This window comes from Gambusia affinis, linkage group LG14 (genome assembly GCF_019740435.1).
Source record: "Gambusia affinis linkage group LG14, SWU_Gaff_1.0, whole genome shotgun sequence".
Classification (NCBI taxonomy): domain Eukaryota; kingdom Metazoa; phylum Chordata; class Actinopteri; order Cyprinodontiformes; family Poeciliidae; genus Gambusia; species Gambusia affinis.
In genome coordinates, this window is record NC_057881.1 from 17,911,581 (window position 1) to 17,935,552 (window position 23,972).

At 40.2% G+C, this 23,972-nt stretch overlaps 1 protein-coding gene across 1 annotated transcript in view; it reads right to left on the minus strand.

Moving 5' to 3' along the window:
* rftn1a (raftlin, lipid raft linker 1a) overlaps nucleotides 1-23,972 on the minus strand; it is a 39,312-nt gene that overhangs the window by 8,725 nt on the left and 6,615 nt on the right. Inside the window, exons 2-4 of the mRNA XM_044137847.1 lie at nucleotides 21,314-21,465; nucleotides 6,907-7,090; nucleotides 3,216-3,324 (exon numbers count right to left, since the gene is read on the minus strand). Of these exons, the coding sequence (XP_043993782.1) occupies nucleotides 3,216-3,324; nucleotides 6,907-7,090; nucleotides 21,314-21,461 (441 nt within the window). The 5' untranslated portion in view covers nucleotides 21,462-21,465. The remainder of the gene's footprint in view (nucleotides 1-3,215; nucleotides 3,325-6,906; nucleotides 7,091-21,313; nucleotides 21,466-23,972) is intronic.

Sequence of the window (23,972 nt, forward strand, 5' to 3'; positions counted from 1 at the left end):
CAGCGGCACAAATGAATTTGCTGCGTCGGCTCCTTTTATTCCTACAAACAAAGCCTAATTTACACACAAACAAAGGCCGACAGAGGCAAGGTGGGTATTTTTCATAATAACAGCCCACCTAATCAACTGGGAAGATCAAATATTCAAATGACAAAAGGACCTCATTATCTGTACACATTCATGTGGCACGTGTGTTTGCTGCCCCCCCTCCAACCGAGCTCGAGCGGTTAATTGTCAGTTGATATTTGGGCTGACGGTTTCAGGCGGACTCAACAGGGGAGAGAAAATCAGATTTCCAGAACTACCGCGGAACAATAATGAGGCACATCTTCCCCTATCACCCACTCTTTTTGACATTTCACTCATCCATGCACGCAGGTTGCAACTCTGAACTGGTTTCTCCAGCACCCACAGACACAATTTACAGAGCTCAGCTCTAGTTTATCTGATCATTACGTCCAGCGGGATGCTAAGAGTGGGCAGGGCTGGCTTAGTACTGGAAAACAGAAGTGTAGGATTTCAAAACACACACACAAACACAAACCATGTACCCTCTTCTCTGTCTGCTTTGGTTCTTATCACAAACTCTCACTGGCAGCTTGCGATCTGATTGGTTATTCATGTCACGCTGCCGGAGCCTATCACATTATGCTCAGTGATGTGCATTTCCATCCAATCAGGTTTTCCTTTGTGCTGGCTGGGTGTTCAGATGCAAATCTATTCAATAGAGCACATTTTCATTTCCCAATGTAGGACTGCTGGCGAATTCATGAGTGGAGACGCAGAGGAAGTTTAACAGCAGATACGGGACAGTGCAAAAATGCTGAGCTACATCTACTTTCTGTACATGTTTCCACCAAAGACTCTGACTTGAGTTTATTTATGGTGTCTTAAAAAGTATTTCTTCATGCTTTGGTAGATTTTTCACTCGTTTATTTCTTAATATCCCTTCATAATAGCCTACCTCACAACTAAATGTTCAGCAATAACTTTTTATACATCTGATACTTTATCATACATAATTAGATCTCCAACTTAGACAGACCATACTGGACACAAAAACACTGGCAAAAGCGCCACGACTCAGACACTCTGTATGCCACATACAGGAATGCAAATGTTGATGTCACAAGTTTGTGACAATAATAACCTCATGCTATCCTATGCAGAGCTCGGTCTGTGCTCATAAAGATGCATTCACATCCACACGTTGAATGCCTGGAGGAGTCGCCAAGGCAAGAAAACCAACCTTTACTTGTTTCTTTTTTCTTTTTTTTTTTATTTAACTGTATAATATTTATTTAAACCACAAGGGGGCACTCAGACTATTTAAAGATCAACAAACTCTCAGCCCAAGCTGGTCAAGTCATCATGAGTTACAGAAACAGACAAAGGAAGGTTGTAATGGTGTGACAGAGAATAACACTTTCTACAACTTTTCATAGAAAGTTATTGAAACTTTTTATGGCAAATTTGTAACACTGCATGTGTTACAAATTTGCTTATTTCCTTCATAAAGAAATCCACATCAAGCAAGTTTTTTAGATATGCCACCAATAAAAATAATGCCAAGTCATTCAATGTTTTTTTACACTAAAGTTTTATCAAAAAAAAAAATAAAAAATACAAGAGCCCATTAAATATTCAGTTCTTTTTTGAGAAATTTTCATGTACTGATAGGTGATATCTTAAATAAAATATATTAGGTGAGGAATAAGTTATGAAACTCCTTGTGAAGCTCATTAGTAGCTAACCTCACCAACTTTGACCAAAATAACCTCAGGGTGGGTTCTTGTCGTCACCTACCAATCTCTGAGGATTTTTGGGAGTGTGAGGAAAGGTTTTCCTCCAGTCCTCGTTGCCGATATAATCCCTGACCCCCACTAAAAATAAAATCATATTGCAAACCCCACAAATACCTCCTTGATAATCAACTTGGTGTTGAAAGAAAAACTCCCTTATGGTTTTTGTCCCTTTTTGTTAAATGGAAGCAGTAAAAGAAAAACTTTTTTTTTTTAGTTAGTTCAAGGAAAGTTCAATTGCAATTTAAAAGTGGAATTTAAAATCTCTTCTTTGTATCAATTGTGTGATGACAAAAAAAGTACATGTGCTTGAGAAGAGGCTTTTTTATGCTTAAACGAATCAGAGGCCAGTGTTGAGTGGCTTGCATGTACCAAAAGCAAAACTAAAAATGTCCTGGTAAAAGGATTGGAAAAAAATGTCTCAAAAACCTTGAACGTCATCACTTAGAAAAAAAAAAAGAAGTTAATTTAAAGAAATGACTCAAGGGTTTGTCAGAGCCTTATTTGCTCCAATCATGAAGCTTTACCTACCATGGTGTTTATCTGGTTGGACCTTTTTAGTCCAACCATTTATTATTTACCACCTTCAACACACTGAAGACAGTCCCAGGATATGCTATTCTGTTCTTGCTCAGTGTGATTTAAGTTTATATGTTTTATTTAATGCATAAAAGGGCAGATTTTTGCTTTTTTTTCCCCCCCCAGATATAAAAACAACATCAGTATGTGAGAATTTCTTAATGGGGAACCATTTACTTTTCTATATTCTCTCATATACTCAAGAATCTTGTGACCACGTGGTGATGAAAGTTCGATGCGTTATGAATTTTACTTGACCTAAATTTTCAAATAATTATCAGATGAATTAATTAGACATGAGGTCAGGCTGTCATCAACTCGAGCCACTCCAGGCATTCGGCATCCAGAGGTTAGCAAGTCATTCAAATTCCATTAATAAGTTACATTTCAATAGCACTTACAGACTGGATAGCAGTGGCACACACAGCTCCGGAAAAACTTAAGAGACCACTTAAAATGATTAGCTTCCCTGAAACATATTCATAAGTATGTATATGTTTGAGTAAAATGAACATTGTTCTTTTATTCTATGAACTACTGGCAACATGTCTCCAAAATTCCAAGCAAAAGTTTAGTATTTATTTGCAGAAAAGGAGAAATGGTCAAAATAGCAAAAAAAAAAAAAAAGATGCTGTGCTTTCAGACCTCATCTAATGCAAAGAAAACCACTTGTTTTAACTCAGGAAGAGTTGTTATTTGTCTAACCATATACATGGTTATTTGGTGGAATAACCATATACATAATAGTAATAGTCTGAAGTTTCAGAAATGTTTTTATCACTATCATAATACAGGAAAACAACGTAAAATCAAATGAATCATCTTTGGACTGACCTTCTTAACATAGTTCTGGATGGCTTCCGGGTCAGCAGCCTGTTGACTGGCCACGCAGACCTCCGTCTCCAGACGGTTTCTCGCCCACCTCAGCTGGCTTTTCTCTGGACTGGGAGGCGAGACATGAAAAGAAGATGGTCATATGTCATTCAGCTCAGGTCAAATACTGTCTTATTTACCTGAAAATGTCAAGATGCACCAGACCAAAAAAAGTGCCTTAGCATCATTTTCCTCTCTTCCTTTAGTAGTTACTGCACCTCACCAGTAACATTACACTCATAATGGGGGGGGGGGTTTGGCTCTAGAGATTCTGGGAGGCGTGCTAATGTTCACGAGCACTTGTTGACCCAGAATGATCACAGCCGAAATGTAATGTCGAATCTGATGGAAGGGGAATTTTCCATTTAAGGGGAGCACCCATTTACCACGGGGACAAAAACCTTATTAGACAGAAAAAAAGAACCAAATTTCCTTTTGCTCCCACTGCAAGGCACCATCATGAAAGGCGCATTCAGATACGCCTCTTCAGATTTGGATTGAGGTCAGTGGGAAGGCCGTAGTAATATCTTGTGCTCTGAGGCGTGAGTGACATTCTCAGCTAGATTTGAAACAGTAGAACTATCTTTTTATTTTTTTTCCTCTTTCATTTTTATGGTTTTGATGAAAGGGATGGTGATGACGGGGAGATAAAAGGCAGCGTAAAGGGGACAAAGAGGGGCGATCAGGACAAAAGAGGGGGGGAAAAAAAGGCGTGTGTGTGTGTGTTTGTGTATGGGATGGTCGCTAAAAGGAAACAGATGAAAGGATGGAGAGATGGACTCTCTTTCAGTGCGCCGTTCCCCTCTGGCGAGCTCTGGTGATGCAATCAGCCGTCTCCACGGTGACAGGTGCCAGGAAGCAGCAGGACAGCTTGGCAGGAGGGGCATCAGAGGAGCAGCCTGGCACCTATCTGTGTGCCGAGTGTTTGAGTGTGCATACAACTTAAATTAACATAATTTACAGTAATGTCCAAAGCTGTTAATCAAGCGCATTAAATCCTTTGATTGTAAAAGGAAAATTGCACAAACAACATAAAATCGAAGTATAAAACCCCATTTTTGATCACCAGGGATGCCTTCTTTTTTTACAGATTTTATTACAACGTCATCTGTCATGCTTGGAATGATGTTCATAAGTTCTTTAAGTAAGTTTTGAAAACACCAGGAAATTGTTTTAGGAAATCCACTCATCCATCCACCTTCTTTACCTACTTGTTTTTGGAGGGGGTCTTAGTAAATGCAGAGGAGAAAAGATCAGCACGTTTAAGGAATATCAAACATAAAAGATTTGTTACAGCATTATACGGACAATTAGAAGAGTTTGCATGTGAGGAAATCAATGCAAGTAATCTAGACGTCATAGTTTTGAAATCATCACAAATAAAGTTAAGACATTAAAATGATGTAAAATTCCATCGTAATAAAGCCCAGTAGCATAATAGAGATACCTAAAGCAAGAAGTCAAAATAAGTTCCCAAATTAGATTCAAAGACATCAATAAAATGAGTCTGACGGATCTGGAGAGCTAACGTGCTCCAAAGATTTGTACCTGTAGCAGCAACAACTCTGTCATCCCGACTTGAATTGTGTTTTAGAATGATCAAGAGCATCTGATCCACTGATCTGCGAGAACAAGAAGGGATGCATACCTGCTAAATTTCTGGGCACAACCTTTAAGAGACATAAAAAACATGTAAAAAGGACTTCAATATGAATTTTAAAATGGAATCCCAGAAAGGCTAGCATGCCAACTAGGGAACACACAATCCTAGTTGTGTGTTTCTCGTCCGTTTGTAGCAGGTTGAAATGCTGAAGTGCTACTGTAGGTTGATTCAGTACTGTACTGAATCTGCCAAAACAAACTGGCTGATTCCCAGCAAGACTTGCATGCATTGCAGTAATCCAGACTTCTTCTCCTACTTTCTTCAGATTTTACAAGAAATCTGAATCAGCATTTATCCATTCATTCAGCCTCACTATTGTGATCCAATCAAATTTAAAGCAGCTTTAGATTCAGGCTTAACATTCAGTCTTTACTTCAGCGCCTCCCATCATGTTCTGGGGTTATTTTCCCAAGAACATGATACTACCACCACCATGCTTTATTCTGGTTATGGTGTTCTATCAGATACTGTGCAGTTCTAGTTTTGCAACTGTCAGAATTGTGGTCTAAAATTTCAAGTTTAGTTTCATCTGATTGTAGCATCCTTCCATTTTAGCCAAGAAATGATTTTTTTCTTTGGAAGAAATAGCTTCTATTAATCAGTTCAGACCTATGGAAAATAAAGGAGTGTGTTGTCACATGTACAATACAGCCAATACCATTGAAAAATTCCTGCATCTCCTTCATTAGTAGAAGCCTCCCTGAACAATTCATGAATTGTACAGTCAATCGGACATTTTGACTGTAGACTTTTTTTTTTGGTAAAATCAGCTGTATCCCTGGGTTTCCTTCTATATTCGTCTAGTATCATTTCCCAGCCAATCCCCTCTGTTATCTCTAGCTCCTTCTTTCCCCCACAGTTGCAGTCAGTCAATCAGACTCACCTGTTTCGCAGCAAGCGATCAACCTCGTGCCCTTGAGTTTTTCTATAAAATTCCAAGAGAGTTTGTGTTCCACCTCCGATTCCTCGTCTATTTTTCTCAGTCTTTACATTATTGAATTCATTATAATCAGAACCCTTCCTCCATCTCGCCACCACAAGAGCTGTTCCTGACACCTGCAGACCCAAACTTCCTGTGCAGATCTTTCTGCCTTCATGCACTTTTAAAAAAAATCTAGGCGAGATTCATTCTTAGAAAAAAAAAAAACTTTAGTTGAATACATCCCAAAAATCAAACTACTGATATACAAAAACTGTAGATGAAATAATCAAGATTGTGAATGTACTCAAAGGGCCGGTTACGGAGGAATGATGTGATAAAACCTGTCAAAGTGTCAAAATATGACGCACTCAATGAGTACTTCAAAACAGAGTTGTGCACAGATAGATACTAGATGGAGAGCCCCTGCCATTTTAAGTGCCACACAAGATGCCATATTTTTTTAATACTTGAACTCCTGCCCCGCAATTTTTTCTGCACACTCCTGCTTCTTAAAGCCAAATAATATTAAACATCTTTTCACACTGAGGTCATTTGGTAGTATGCAAATGAACACTGCTTTAATTTGATTGATATAATACTTACGCATACAACTGCTATCTTAAAGGTTGTATTCTAGGTTTTAGAGGACCACATTAAAAGTTACGGCGGGCCGGATTTGGCCCCCGGGCCTTTAGTTTGACACATGTGCTACATAATGTAGCTATCAGTTGTGTACGACACAAGAAAAGTGAAAGAATTGGAATAGGGAGCTAAACTCAGCCGCTTTTAGAGGCTGAATCACCCACGATTAATTTTACATTAACAAAAGAAGGTGAGGAGGCTTGTGATAATGAGTCTCTGTTGGCTCTCGTGTCAAAACAATGAAGTCGCACCAGCAGGCACCCTCTAATTGTTAGCTAAATCTGGCTGCAAGCTAATCATCTCATTTATCTTAATCAGCCCACAGTGGTGATATTTACAGTTCAAACCACTTTCTTAAGCGAAGGTGGTAATGATGCTTGGGGGGGGGATCCCAAACAAAACAGGGGTGCGTTTGATCTTCTCACCTTTGCGTCTCTCGGACCAACACGGCCCGGTGGAGCTGGCGCTGGATGTCAGCATGGCGAGGGCCGCAGGGATGGACGAAGGGGTGGACTGCCACCAGGACAAAGCCCTGAGCGTACAGTTCCCTGACCTGAACCGGCAGCTCTCTGACCGATGACAGGCAGAGCACAGACGACACCGACACCTCTGTAGGGAGAATGGGTCGAGGGAGGAGAGTTTGGGGGTTGGAAGGTGGGGAACAACATGGTTAGACAAGTAGGGTTAATGGGAAATATGCATGGTCAAAACAATTATGGGGACACTTACAAAAGATGAGGCAAAAAAGCTGGAACAGAGAGTAGGAGAAGGGAAGAAGAAAAAAAAAAGGGCCAAAAGGCAGAAAGAAACAAAGAGAGAACACGTTTCATTATGATAATTCCCACTGAACAACAACACATGGCATCTTCACGCTAAATCTGAAACCAATTACACCAGAGCTATGAGCCTGTGTCCTCACTGTCACCGGCAGTCTGGCTTTTAGAAAACACAGGCTTTCAGAGATTCATCTGAACATTCTCCCATCCATATTAATGCAGAGCGGGGTTTAATACGTTCACGCCGACACGAACAGACACCATCCTACAGAAAGGCCGGGAGACAATGCTATCACCCTGCTTGTTTGTTTATGTGTGTGGTATCAGCAAGCAATTGTGAGTGCAGACCTGGTCCCTTATTACCAGACATAATGGGAGGAAAACCTGTTCAGCTTAGTGGAAATGGTTAGGGGGAAGCTTATCGTATGGAAACAAACCGTGGCAGCAAATTCGCCAACAACGGTGAGAGGGTCCCTCCTGAGGTCAGAGCATTGTGATGATTAAGGATTTTTGTATAGTAACAAGCTTTAAACGGAGCACGTCAGATGCTCGGAAATTTGTTGGCACCCCTTGTAAAGATGTGTTGAAAGCCTTCAAATTAATTCCTCTTTTGCCGCAGAAGCGTAATCTCACATAGGCGTTAAGATTAATATTTGTCCGTTATTTTAAATTGCATTCAGTGTGGAAGAGTTCTAATTTTTAGAAATGTTTATTTTTATTCAAATCTGCGCTGGCACACTTGCTGCACAGACTTTCTACTGGATTCCATATGTTGGTTGTGTATGCAATGAATAATTTCTGTGTTCATTTCTGCCTGAAAGCCGGTGTTTCAAAAAGTTGACGATGCCAAGCAGGAGCACGGCCTCACAAATCTGCCACTGTACACAACAGTGGCCATTAAGAGCTTTTCCTCTAATTCTCGATTTGTTTTATTCCAAATGCAACTGGGGTGGCTTGCTGGCAAAAAGCTCAGTTAAAGTCCCCCTAATGTCCAGTAAATGCAACATGTTGACTTCTGTGCTGGTAGGACGGAAAAGGCTTTTTTGACAACCAGTTGCCATTTAAGGAAAGGAGAAAAAAATAATCGCAAAAGTCTTCAAATTTACCAAATTTATTTAAAATAATGAATCTACACCAGGCTCCTGGCTATGACGCTCCAGCATTCTCTGCTTGTAAAGACTTAAACTGCACACACCCAGAGCTTTTATTCCAGTCCTAATACCGGAAGTTCTTCCAACAACACAATCCAACACTGATGGGCATTTAAAACACAGCAGCAAAGTTAATTAGCAAAAACCATTTGTAAACACAAGACTATAAGTAACACTGAAGAAATGTTCACATGTGTAGTCTTTTTTTTTTTTAGCTCTGGAAACAAAATAGTACCTTACTGAACTCCTTAAACAGAAAACTTTAGCAAATTTGTGTTTTCAGATGAAGGAAGTTGGGAAATCCTGCTATCTGCTGGCTAGCCTAGACACCTTAAGTGAGATGTTTATTTTTTTGTAGCTTTTCCATCAGCTTGAGGAAGGTTTGTCCCCTTTCCACACTTTCAGCCTTTATCCATCAGAATTTTATATAAAAACTAGGCTTTAACGTTTACATTTTACAGTTTTTCAGTTATTAGTGGATTATCTGGAAAGTTTTGGGCCATTTTGTTGCAGAGTCCAGTTCTGCTTCAGCTTTAATTTTTTTTAAGAGGTGGGCTCACAGTTTCCTCATTTAACATTTAGATACGTGGTGGAATTATAAAATCTCCTTCTGTGCTTTGAAAGAGTAGCATGGAAGCACATGATAGATAGTAAGAGGAAAACAAACACCAACCTTCTGCTCTGCCAATGCAGGATGGCTAATAAAAACAAAATCGGAATAATCTGCTTACATCTGGTCAGAAGTGACAAAATGAAGTGACTCAATTGAAGATTATTTCATATGCTGGAGTGGTCAAGTTAATGCAAGAAGTTATTTCAAATCAGTGGATGTCTGCTTAACTTGAATGGCATTTCCTTTTGCATCTTCAATTTTAAAGAGAGTCACGGATAACACGTAATATTTAGATTCTAAAACATGAAGTCATGGATTACCAATGAAAAGTTCCTAGACAGTCCAATCATCTCAAAAAGTAGAATTACAAATTAGGAATTATTTTTGGTTTTTAGCTACCTCCTGAGATGGATCCAAATCAATGTTCTCAAATCAAAAGTGGGATTTTTCAAAACATGGGGTGCCAGGTGTTTGCGAGGAAGTAAACAACAGAAACCAAGTAAAAAAACAAGCCAACAGCAACAAGGGAAGAAGGTGTTGCGGCTAAAACACAGAAATGGGGCTGTCTGTTTCCATCTCGACATTTGTCACCCTCCTCTACTCAGTCTCATTTGCATGGGTCTGGAGATGAGGAAAATAACCTGAATAAATTAACCAGACACACACCAACCGCATGGACACACATCCACGCATAGATTGAGCGGAGGTGGCGGCGGGCAGCTGGGCGGTGGATTCTGCAAGCCATCTCATTTTCAATTTGTTCTCCATCATCTGGCGTGTTCACTCAGACACACACGCACACGAGAAGCTGGCAAGAGTGTTAGGATACTTGCACGTGAGTACACACTTTTCTGCCTCCCATCTCACTTAAACAAAGTGAGAAGAAGAAGAAGAAGAAGAAAAACATCATTTTGGCATAAACGCTTGAAACTGAGAGAGCTTTTCATCAAGCCAGCACTTAAACGGGTGTCTGTGGAGACTTATCAAAAGCAGTGGAGTGGTAATAATAATAATAACAGCTGGGGATGCGGGTGGAGTTGTGGAGTTGTAGAGCTGGGGGTGGGATATGGAAGGTGGTAGTGGTGGGCTGGGGGGATAACAACGATCCTGTCACTGTAAACAGTCATTAGCTGTCATTAGCTCTGCTCGGCTGGCACTCACCCACCGACGAGACGCAGCCCGAGCTAATTCAGCCGAGACATCCAGAAAGTTATTAGGGTGTTATGCGCTGCGCTTAAGGCTGGGAAGCAACTTCATTTATACTGTCTGCCACTGTGGGATTTAAAAAAGAAAAAAAGAAAAAAGTGGGAGGCTGCAATCCCGCAATCCCTGCTCCACAATGGGAGCATGGGAATGGCTCAGGGCAGGAAAGCTGGTTTTATAGAGCCAGCTGTGGAGGCCAGGGGAAGACGGTATTAGCACACTGTACAAACTCTTGTGTGTGTTTAACCACGCTGGAGGTGGCGATGTGGTTTTGAAGCTTTAAAACGTTGGGGGAGGCTGTGGGGTTTTACAGAGTGAGAATATATCCAAGGCGACATTGTCAGATGGACCCAAAGAGAATCTAAGCGGCTGTTCAGCTGTTGATCCCTGATCGTCTATTTCGGGCCCCCAGCAACCGCTATGACCACATCAGTCACACACCTCGCTTTTTGAACCAGACTTTATGAGATGTTTCAGGAGCCAACTTCAAAGGGAATTATTAATTCCCCTTCTACTGTATAAATGTTGAATATTCCTAATGCAAGTGGAGGACATTATCTCTGCTGTGTGTGTATGAACCTTTTTTTTTTTTTTACTCCGTTTAGTCCGTACACATGTGGAAGCAGAGTTTCCACTAAGCCTGCTAGGTGATGCAGGCAGATTTACTACTTACAGCACCCCTCAAGGCTTATCCCTGTGCTTGCTGGAGGTTTACGTTTATTCAAATAGCCTCCTAATGACTTGCAGAGGTTTTACGAAAGTGAGTGGGCCAAAACAGTATCTATAAAATAATCAACATTCCAGCAGCCAGGAGCTTCCATGCTGGTTTGGGAATGCGGACAAAAGCTACTAGCTTATAGTGATGCCAGGCTTGGCAAGCCAAATGCTGACAAATGGGATTTTTTTTAGTAAAAGCACTAAGAACTCCCATTGCTTTCAGTCTTTAAATGCATTGGCCAACCATCTGTACTTTGATGTACTCCGTTTTTTAATTTAAGAAAAATCTGATATAGACCTGGGAAGTTTGCTTTCATGCATAGATGGTAATCTTGTACTTTGTTCATTTTGACATATCAAAGAACCTGTGGCATATTTGTGCTTTTATGGAGAGAAACAGGGGTTATTCTAACGTTATTTGCCTTGACTGGTGACCAGCTGGTTGGAAACTCAAATATCCAATCTTTTTCCATCAGATAACGCACCGGAAGTTTTCGCCATCAGGTCAATGACTTTCTTTGGTACGAGGGCACGGTTACTGAGAGGAGCAGATTCAAACGTAGATATTTTCAATAACAGTGAGGGGTTTAACACAAAATCGAGTGAGGAGAAGCAGAGATTTACCGAGAAGTATATAAGAAAGCCATTTTCTATGACATGTCGAGACAGGTTTGCAGTCAGATCGGGCTGTGAGAGAGAGAGAGAGCTAGGGTTCAGCAAAGTTGTTCATTTGTTGCTTTTAAGCTTCCATCCCGTCATAAGGGAAATGCAAGATTTAGGAAATGTTGGCAGCCTTTTGAAAATATGAGTTTACATATTTATGTTCACAGAGACTACAGTTTCAGAAAGCTAATATTAGCCCTCTAGCTATCCTAGAGGGCTAATATTCTAGAGGGCCTAATGCTGCTAACATGCTAATGTATGATACCAGAGAAAATATTAAATGTTAACTCCATAATCAATTTCTCTCTTTTAAAAAAAAAAAAAAAAAAAGACTGAATATTTCCCAAATAAACCAAAACTTTTTAGTCCCAGTAAGGAATCATTTATTAGATAAAGAAAAAGAAAAATTATTGTCACAGAATAGTAATATGCTATGCTACAACAGAATGCAGACTCGGGTTCAGTTTACACCACATAGACATCATGGCTCAATTTCTTTAATGTTTTTTTTAATATACATAAAATTACTTAACTTTTTTTATTTGTTAGTCTATTTACAACCTTCTCTGAATACCCTTAAGGGGCTACCTATAGGGTATTCTTATGTCACAGTCCGTAAACAGGAATTAGAACTCAGCAGCTCAGTTTCAGAAGCTCAAAACTGTACAAAACTTGCTGACTGGGGAACACCAACAAAAGTTTGCATCTTTACTTTTATGCATCTTTGTCTTGAACCAGTTAATTGGAATTGTGACGTCAGATGTCTAAGAAAACCAAAAAATGGTGTGAGCCAGTAAAAGCTCGATCAGTACATCTCTAGAAGTTTATCATTGATTTACCAATCCTTCTCGAAAAGAGGTCTGAGAATTTTCCCAGAAACCAGCGTCAGGTTCACAAATGTGACTGGCAAGTAGAAGCAGGAGGCAAGGTGAGAAAATATGGCGTGAAGCTTAAAGCGCACACAGCGGCGATGTACTTGTGAGGCTGCAAAATTCCAACCTGGCTTGCTTTTGACACACAGCAACACTCCGCTGTCCTTGATGGCATTATCTCAAGGCTCGGTGCCAATAAGATTGACGCCCTGTGAAAAATCCTGCACAAATATGACTTGAACTATGTCAGATTGACAGCCTTTCAGGGAAAAAACGTTGACATGCATCGCTCGCCTTGAAAAGTGTGTCAGGCAATGCAGCTGTCTAAGACTGATGGATCTGTGCAGTGCCAAATTCATCACACATATCCCAGCAGCATGGATATATATCATAAAAAGGTGGAAGGAATACATCACTGTTTGTGGACAGAGGAAACATCGATCATATGATTTTTATGGGGATCACGTACGCAGACAAATACTCTTAGAATTGGAGCATTAAACCTCACACACACATACATCTGTTCTAAATAAAGTCTCCCTGTGGCACACAAAAGCCCTGCAACCAGACACATCAACACATACACTCACACACACGCACGCACGCACACGTGGGGCTGAGCATTTGATACTTGTTATAGGTTTTAATGAGCTGAGTGGGTCTCTGTCTCTGCAGGACAGAAGAAAGTCATCAGCAGAGTTCAGCTCCTCGCTGCTTCCAGACACGGGCGTCAGTCACACTGCATCACACTTAACTTCCTTCTTCACACATACACCAAGTCCTGACTCCCACTCGCTCATCCTCACACCTCTCTCTCTCTCTCGACTTCTCCTCGCAGCCTCTCTTCCCCTCCCCAATTCCAAACTCCGGCTCGCTGCTGCTTTGGTTTTTCATGAGCTGTTCTTCTGATACACCTCCTTGATGTTTTTCCACCGTGCTTTTATTTCCTCCGTCACTCTTTTCCACATCCTCCTTTCCTATTCAAGTTTTCATGTCTCTTTGTTCCTGCTGCTCATTATCTGAGCGCAGCCTTGAAGTGCAGGAGTCTTGGATAAAAAGTCACACCTGGCTGTTTGAGTTAATACTGAGCATTTCTGCTGACATGTCAGAGTAACCAACTGGTGCAGCCACTGAACTAATGACGATCCTAATACGTGGCCTCAAAGAGACACACAAAAACTTGCAACATTTTTTTTTTTTTTTAATTGGTGAAGTTGGTGAGGAAAAAATATCTATGACAAAAACGTTTCAGCATCATATTTCTGAATTAAATGTTTTTCTTTTCCTTCAACATATTTTAATACATGCATACATACACACACACATTATACATATAAATGAAATGTGCTCTTTATTTCGTCTTAAAAATTTTTTTGCCATTGCTTCAACTTTTACGACACCATTCCAGAAACAGTCCACATTTTGCAGATGTTTAAGATTAAATAAGTTATTTATTTAAGTTGGAGAAAATGCAGTGGAAAACTCCCAAATGCCAACTTTGCAATCCAATATGGCAGCTCCTTGCATCAATAATAGTAAGTTGTGGTGAAAACATGTTTATTTTACAAGTCATACTTGTAGGAGTGTGTCCAAAATCAAAGCTCAGTGTAAACTGAGGAAACTACACCAAGAGGCACTACAGAACAACAGCTAGCAGGGTGTCACAATATTGGAACCCAGACTTCTCCGACTACATTGGAATGCTATTGACTCGGGAATGACGTCTGTTCCAGCTCAGAGTTCCAACTTTGGTGGTAAATGAAACTTAGAGCAACTCCTCCAACATATCTGGTAAAACAAATGTAACATTTTAGAAAATTTATCTCTATTGTTTTAAGTTGTTCAGTCTGTCTTCATATGACATAACATTATCTTTTTTCGGGGGAAAAAAGATCAGATGTTCAAGTGAAACATATATCTTCTTACTCCAGGAGTCTTGAAGCAGTAATTCAAATGTTAGCATCTGGAACTGTGGCAAACAAGACCAGAAAGGTTTCAAGTTTATCTTGACAACTCACAGTGAACAGGATGGTAAGGCTGGTAAGGGAAAATAACTCAACTATCCACCTTTATTGCTGGGAGGCTTACTGGGGAAACAATTATAGGTCTTATTTCCGGCGCCCACTGGAAGTAGCAGTATTTCATTGTAATTTGTAGGGGTTTTGGCTAATCTATATTCGTCATAGAAGTTACATCTCTCTTTTTAGTTATTGTACAATATTTAGTAAAACTTGTTTACGGCCACGTCGTCTGCTATCAGAGAGCTGCTCAGTGCAGAAGATCGCAGTTACGTGTTTAATCACGGGGAGCGACAGGAACACAGCGTTAAGTTTTGTAACGGAATAACCGTGAATTAACAGCACAGCTAGCAGCTTGTTTCTCTGAAGAGCTGACAGTAAAGAAGAGAAAAACAGAGAAGTTCTGAGCTGCAGGTTTGTGCCGACAGTGTAAAACAGCAGAACTACATAATATTAGCTTAGTGTGATGTGAGATTTTTTATTTGAATTTAAAAAATAATAAAATTCATGAAGGGGCTGCAGTAAGTAAGTTTTATCATTATGTTTGGGCCAGAAAATATAAACCAAATAAAATATCTGGGTTTATTTAGTCCATTAGAACCAGAACCTCGAGGTTCTCCGTTGCTGAGTGATGCTGCAAATCAGCGAACAAATGACCGCAGCTCCTGCACTTCAGACCGCAATACGGATCTCCCCCCACTGGAGGCTAGAACCAAACCGAATCACACATTAACCTGTTATAGAGAGCAACTTGCCACTGGAAGATGCCCTTGTGGAGCTCGGGTAACTGGTGCTGTTCGTGGCCGTACTCTAATAATCAGACCAAGTTCAATTTGTGGCTTCATTAGCAAATGCGTTTTGAACGGGCTCCCGAAACACAGCTAAGGGAACAAAAAGAATTTGGCTAAAAATTCTAAACTTGAAGAGAGAACCCAAAATGCTTTATGCGTGCTCGTTTCACTGTATGAATAAAAAGCCAACAGAAGAAAACCGGCATCCGTATCCGAAGCAACTTGACTAATGAAGTAGCTAAATATGCTAGTACGGGTTATTTGCGGCCATTTCTGCAAGTCACCATCCCTCCCCGCATAGCTGTATGTTGCGGTAAAACAATATTGCCGCATTTAAGCTGTGATAGGTGATGTTCCCACATATTTTATATCCTAAAAGCTCTGACGAACGCTAGTTAACGAGTTGCTAACACGTAAACAAATGGCGGTTTCGGTTTACGACGGAAGTCGCGCCCAAAAATCACGCAAAGCCTCATGGGGAAAACTGGTCACCAAGTTTCCATAACAACCACTAGATTCGATTGAGATGTCTCCTGGTTGTTTGGGAGGCATGCCAAGGAAATGTTTTTTTTGTTTTGTTTTTTGCTACTGTTACAAACATAAATATTTGGATTATGCTAAATCAACTTAAACTATGAATTAAGTTCTGGTCAGATGAGGCTAAAATGCAACTTTTCCTAATCAAAAAGCTCAAGTTTGCTGTTCCTAGCTCACAAGAGTGGCATGCCCATGTGGTCTTCTGCTGCTGTGGCCCATCTGCATCAAGGTTTCTGACATGCTGATTTTAGCTACCTTGGTATCATCTCAAAGCAGACTGCTCATGCTGCTCTGATGCCAACAAAGCATTTTTCTCCAGACAAAATGCTGCACACTGGATGTTGACACTTTTTGTAGCCCATTTTCTGTAAACCTGAGAGATGATTGTGTGTGAAAATCTCAGGAGAATAGCAGCTTCACTCCAACTCATCTGGCATCAACCATCATGCCAAATTCACATTTAAATTCACTCAAATCTCATTTCTTCCCTATTCTGATCCTCCCTTTAATATTCAGCAAGTCATCTTCTGCACACCTTGATCCTGCTGATTTGCATCAAATGAATAAGTTTAAAATGATGTGCTACTGACTTAAATTTTGTACCATATTTTAGTATTTTTATCATCATTTACTTCCATAACGCTTCAAAAATAGCTGATTGCTAAGAAACTGTATAGTAAAGTGAAAAGGAAGTAGGGAGGGACAAAATGTTCTTTGCCTGGAGTTTTATTAAGGCTTGTAAAAATGATATGGTTTCTCTCTTTAAATATACTTCCCCATTTCTTTAAATTGTTGTATGTTCTTGGCTTGGTTCCGTGTAGAGCAATTGCGACCTAAGCCTCAGGGCTCCCACAGTGATTGCCGAGCAGATTGGCGATCACAGAGTAATAAGACTGTTGAGGAGAATTAGTCTGTTGGTTTCGGGTCATATGATGCGACGGCCCCCGACAAATAAAGAAAACCGTTCGCGTGTGACCCATGGGGCAAAAGCCTGAACCATTCAACATATTTCTCCTCATCCTCCCCTGGTGCACCACAGGGTCGCTGTGAACCGGTGTGAGAGGATGAGGCTTAGTCACACAGACATATTTCTCAGCTCAAGCATTGCTTGGAATCAAGGCTAATAAAAACGAAGACAGACTCCACAGTCATTGGTCACATTTTTCATCACTCGCTTGTCAAAGGTCGAGTTGGGAAAGCTCACTGTTTCCCTCCTCATCCAGAGCACAAAGTGGCTCATTCTGAGGACACAATGTAGCTTCATAAACAGACATCTTTCACATATTTCACAAGGGCGCCTGTGAGGAGATATTTGTTTTCCCTTGCAGCCTAAGACTCATCAAGTCACACTGGCAGGGAAAAAAAAATAATGCCATTAATGAAAGCCAAATTGAATTAAAGCATGGATTTGACCGAGGGTTTCCTCAATGTCATGGGCTGACAGAGATTCCTCTATCTGCCGCTTCCAAATACACACACACTTATATATATATATATATATATACACAAATAATCCCTTTGCTGGGAATGAGGTCTCTCAATCTCCACAAACAATCAGATAATCCTCCAGGAATCCTTTACTTCTCATGGTCTCTATATCACAGATAAAAAGGGAAGGGAGGGAGGCAGACACATACTCATTCACAATCACACACAAGCGCGTTCGATTCATAGCAGCTGCCTTTATCCTAAAATATAGTCTGCCCATCTTAAGCAGCTCAGGTGGCATCAGGGAGTTTACCATATAAATGACCTGCCTGCCTGCCGGTAGATAAAACTTACTCCGTTGACTGAGTGCCATAAGATGTTTTGTGCGAAAGCGAACGAGTCAACCTGGTTGCTGGTGAACACACTATGAGCCTGTGTGTGGTCTCACTCTCTCTGTGTGTGTTCGTTGCTGTACTTCTTATTTAACAGACCCTTGAAGAAGAATTCACACCCCTGGACATTTAGGGGTTTTTTTCCCCCTTTTCTTTTTAAAGCTTAACGTGTTCTTTTGGTAATATATATATATATATATATGAAAGACCGACAAACTAGGGCATAGTCGTGAGACAGAAGGATTTTTTTCTTTCACTAATAAAAGTATGTGGAGTGTGGTGCATTTGTATTTGGTCTTCCTGAGTCAATACAATCCTTTGTTGTACTTACAGCTGCAAATCTTTCGGGATTTCTCTAGCAGCTTCACACATCTAAAAATATATCCAGCTTCAAACAGATTTTACGGAGTCAGTGAACATTAATTTTCAAGTCTTCTCACAGATTTTCAGTAAGATTCATGTCTAGACTTTAACTGGGACATTCTAAAACATTAATAAGCTTTGATTTAAAACATTCCACTGTCGCTCCGGTTTTGTGTTTACTGTTGCTCTCCAACTGAAAGCAAAACCGCTGGCCTCCATTTCTCTTTTGAGCTCCATCCATCTTTCCATTATCTCCTTGCTGAAGAAGAAAAACATCCCACAGCATGATATTGCCAACACCATGTTACGCTATGGAGACGCTTTGCTAGTTTTACAGTGTTTAGAATGCTAACCAAAAAGTTCATTTTTGGTCATATCTAAGTAAAGCACCTTCCTCCACATTTTCAATATGCTCCATACAAAACTTCTGGCAAATCACAAGCAAAACATTTTCTCTTTGTATCACTCTTTCATAAATGCTACCTTGGTGAAATCCTCAATTATTACATGGACACCGTTTAATAATTATGTTATTTCTGAAGGTAATTTGTTGCAATGAACACTATGTTTCACTTGCAGAGTTTTTTCACTCTGCAAGTGAAAAAAATGAAAAATTCAAGAGGTATGACCATTTTTTCTTTTTTTCCAGAGCTGCTGTATCTGTCACAAGAAAAGACAAGTGGCTGTCATGTCTTTGATTTGTTTCTTGATCAGCACCGTCATTCCGGGCTGCCAGGAATCCCTCTGCCAACCCAGCAGCTCGAACTCATTCGCCAAACACAACGGGGCTGGCTGACAGAGAAGCTGACTGGCAACCAGACCGCTGCCACTCGGCTGTGGCGACGCGCCTGCTGTCTGTTACACTGTTGCATTTGAAGACGCATGTAAATAGGATCTGAATGAGCTACTCGCACCTGCAGCTTGCGAGGTGATGGAGTGCGCTGCGTGGGATTATGGGAACAGCCAGCCATGAGAAACATTTTTTCCCCCCTAAAATAATCCTTCAATGCATTGTTTCCGTCAATCCTTTTTTTTTTTTCTTTTACCTCGCCTTACTCTGTCCCTCCCGTCTGTTTCTTCACAGACCACACCGACACACAATGGAAGAATTGGTATTTTTAGAATAGCAGCCTCAAGAGGATTCTCATCAAATATATTCAAGATGCAATGTGCTTAAAAATGTATCTGCCCCTGTTAACGTGGTTGTTTTCCATATTTGCGAGCAAATACAAACAAAAGCAATCCCAAAGATGGCACCTTCGAAATGCACCTCAGCTTTGGCGCCTTGCCGTTGTGCGAGGGAGTTGGAGGGCATTGCTGTCGCACAAACAGTGTAGCTGAGTCTGAGAATTAAAGAAGTCTTTGAACTCTCTGCAACTCTAGCTGCACAGAGACACAACTTCAGCTTTAAAAGCCACTCTTTTGCCCTAAAGACACTTGCAGTACAACACTCCAAAAATGAGCTTAATAATGCTGCTGACCCAAACATTTTTCAGGGATGTAAAGCAGAATAGCAGCAGCTCTGGCTGTAAAAAGGCACCACATAGTAGACCAAAAGAATTTAAGATATATATTCTTGTTTAGCCAGCGAAATACGCAAAAGAAACTGAACAAGGTGTGTGAATTAGTTGGTACGAAGGAAATGTGAAGCCTCCTTCTCCACACTGGAACTGGGGCAAATATGAAACAGATCTGAACGAAGCTTTCCCAGAACGTGTCAGAGCCAAAGATCTGTCCTTTTCATTGGAGCCGAGTCTGATATTCCTCCACTGTTCATTAATTAACTTTATTTCAAAAGGAAAGGGAGAACATGGATGTAGAACAGTAAGAACAGAGAAGCTTGGAAATAAACAAAAAGGCCAGATAACTTTAATGATTTAAAACTGGCAAAGAAACTGTGTTCCACAGAAGTATTCATACGCTTTGAACTTCATTTTCTCTCAGATTAGAGCCATAAACTTCAGTGTAATTTATTGGGATTGCATTTGATAGAACACAAGCCCATGCATAATTGTGAAGAGAATGAATAATAAAACACAACTTTCATTTTTTCTTTGTTTTTATATAAAAAATAAAAAAAGTCTGGAAAATATGACATGCAAACTTGTATTCAGTTTATTTTGCTGCTACTAAAAAAGATCCCGTTGTCGACAAGCTGATTCAACTCTGACCAATTTCCTGTGACTGCTTAAGAAAATATTTACTGCATTTGCTGGCATCTCAATCTCTTGAAACTTTGGGATATTGTTTCACAACCAAACCCTGCTTCACTCTTCTTTTTTTTTTTTCTTTAATTTTGGAGTATTTCTTAGTTTTCAAATGTTGACCCTATGCACATTTCAATAGTTTTATTTGGGGAAGAACATAATTTTTGTGGCCTGCAAGTACTTTCAGTTGAACATGACAAAATGTTTAAACAGCACATGATGCTGTTTATTCAACAAACATTTGATGCCTTCATAGAAAAGTAAAATTTATAAATTTGCAATGGAAAGTGCAAACGTGGGTAGTGAAGATTGGAAATGGCCCAATATTTCCCTGTCAACAACGTTAAAATCTACTTATTGTCAAGCCGGCATCCAGCTGCATTTTTGTAGCCAAGCCAAAATTTGTCAAAAAATTCAAGTCATATGAGGTTATGTCCATGCCGCTACAATTAAAAGGTGCGGCGGCCTCTTGTCATGCAGGAGTTAGCATAAAATGAATCAAATGCAAGAAATAAATATATCCATAAAGCTTTTGTTAATATTTGCCAGTGGAACAAGACATTTTCCCCACATTATAAGTTAAAATGTCTTTTTCCACTGGGAGATAATTTCACTTAAAACTAGTACTTTTACATCAATATTAAGGAATTATTTGCTTAAAGCGAGCTTCTATGTCATACTGAAAAGTCGCATGCAAGTTAGTTTTGTCCAAAACAATTTCAAGTGTCCTAAGATATTTGTACTAGAAAGTACACCAAAAATACTTGGTAAAATTTTGTGTTTCTGCAGAGTAAAGTCAGACTCCAGAAGGAGAAAATCTAAACATGATTCCGGCTCTCGACAACCTCAGTCACCAGTGACCAAAAGATGATGGATGAAAAACAAACAAACAAGAAAAAAAAAAAAACAGTAACACATGACTATTTCAAGAATGCAAGTGTGGGAGTCAAGTTGTGTCACATCACATGATGTCTCGCTTGGATTTTACAGGCCAGACTCTAGGGAAGAATAAAACCTTTAGGACACAACGGAGAATTCCTACGATATGAATTACTCACAAGAGGACAATCATCTTTTACAACAGGAGCCAATTGTTCATACCTTCTTTCCCCAACAGGAAATCCAGAAAGTGGTAGGTGTAGGCCACTCCAACTTTAGTCTCCACTTGAGGCCGTCTTAGGGTGGAGTAGATGTTGCCAGGGCTACGCCTTTCCTCGGCCTTCCTCAGCTTTGGGAGCCTACACCCCATTTCTCTGGAAAGATTGAGGAGAAAATATCGCTAAACGTACTTAAAAATCACCAAGAACATTCAGAGAATTGTGGCAATAAAGCTGGAGAGAGCATCGTTATGATATCCAAATATAAACAATGTATTTGCGCTTTTTATAGAGTGTGATAGTCACGCACACAAACATAACTGCTATTGTTCATATGCCACCTTCAGCTTCGAGAAACGATGTGTGACTCAAACAGACACGTTCCAACCACACACACACACACACAAACTGAAATATGAGCGTGTCAGCCATTACCTACTCACTGGGCTGTGATACGGGCATCTCCTAATCAAATAGGGCTGATTGAGAGCGACATGTTTGATCAGAATGAATTAAAGCAGAAATGAGAGCGATTTCCTGCCCTGTCAAGCAGAGCGACATGAGACGACACGGGCAGGGAAGAGGAAAGGAGAAGCAAAAAAACGTTGAGGATGTCGAACAAATAACCCATTTCTATGCTGATCCGAAAAATATGCGATAATATAAGGCTTTTTCTAAATGGAAACACTTGGAAAATATCTTAAAAGAAGGATTTGGATAAGCCGTTGAATTTCTTTAAGATATCCTTCTTCCTTTAAAATTCAAAAAGCAATTTTTACCTAAGAATGCCAGTTTAAATATGTATAAGCATAGAAAAACAGACAAAAGTATAGGAAAGACAAAAAAGGAGGGTAAAATCACCAAAAAAAAAAAGGGGGAATGGTCAAATATCAAGCTAATTCGAAGCGACAGGACTGTTACTCTCAAACCATCCCCACAGATACGCTTAATACTTGTGTCTGCACATCTGCATATCTATATGAGTTGATGTGTTTGTGTTCCCCAGGGGAAGGTCTATATCTGTATCTCTGTATCTGTTCAGGGAGCATGGAGAATGACATGGTAACTCTCATTGGGCCAACTGCACGGACATTAACTCTGCTAACGATCCTAACAGAGCACATTATGCTGTGTGTGCGCATCTGTGTGTGTTTTCTGACTTCAAGCGTCGACAGTGCTTTGAAAGGTTATGAAGTTCTAAAAAGAGGGCTGCATCTTTTTTTTTTTTTTTAAATGCTTAGCTCATCTGTTTTAAAGAGAGCACATATTTAAAACTTGCAGTGTAGGAATAATTAGGTGTCATTATTCTTTTAATACAACACGTCTTTCATAATGAGTACAAATGAGGAGAGAAGCAGGGATGGAGTTCTGGTGGAAGGAGAGTGAGACACTCAGTCTGTCTCAGTTTGTTAGCTCTCCTCTTTCTCCCACCATCCCACTTTTTCCTCTTAAGTTCTTCTGCCATTAGCTCTTCCGCTCGCTCCGTTTCAGAAGTACTTATCAGACCCAAACATTAATCACGCCTTTTCCGTTTAAGCTATTTTCTGCTTCTTTCTACGATCTTTGATTAACCTCCCTCCATTCATCTTCTACAATGCCCTTGATTAGTTTTAAAGTAAACTACATTCAATCAATTTGATTACAAGACTTTCAAGCTTTTCTTTGCTTTGTGTCATCTGACCTCTATGTTCTCTCAGTTGTGAATTTGTATTCTCCACAGCAAAGTCAGATTTTCTCCTGTCCACACCCAAAATTCACTGCAGTCTATGTAATCCTGGCATGAGAAAGTTCTGCGATTCAAACAAAACAAGCTGGAGTATTTTTCTAGGGAGAAGGTCCTCTGGGTTTCCCCCATGTTACTCAGGTCAATTTCAGACATGCAGAAAGACTAGACAGTCTATTCCTGTTAATTCTGGCTCTTGCTAGCCACAATGTTGCTCTTTCAATCACAGAGAATTTGCTTATACAGTATCCCACCATGTTCTTATCATATCTGTATGCCGATGTTCCTTCCTGCAGGAGGAGAGCTCAGGTAAATGAGACACTGTATTGCTTTTTTGGGTGGAGCCTGCCAAGGGTGCCATGCTGATCTGGGCGACATTTACCAATGACTGTGGTTTAACACTCAGAAGACTGAACTACTCCAAGTCCAACCACGGCCCAGAAGGCAAAGCTCTGGTCAACATCACAAACAGAATATTGGGTGCACTGCCTCAGAATTTCAGAATACAATCAGTTCTCTGCATTGAAAGGCATGAGTAGAGACTTTGTATCACTTCTGGTCTGACAATGCCTCAGGACCTCTCAGAATAAGTTGGAGAGTGTTGCTGGAGAAATGAATGCCTGCATCTCCCTCTTTGACTATTTACTTCCTTGGCCAATTTTTTGAATAAATACAAGATAGTGAATGGGTAAGTTTCTGGGCAGACATTGTACAAAAACTCATCCTACAACATCAAACCCTTCTTTCTTTACTGTCCTTAGACAAACAGCAAAAATATTTGCTTTCCATTCTTCACTTCATTTTTAAACACTTTCTCTCAGGTGACTCTCCTAGCAAGTCTGTCCTGAAAACTATTACAATGTCTCCAAAGAGAGGAAACAGGGCTCTGAGTTATGACAATGTTAGCATGCCGTCCTGCTCCCAACTTAATATCCTTGAG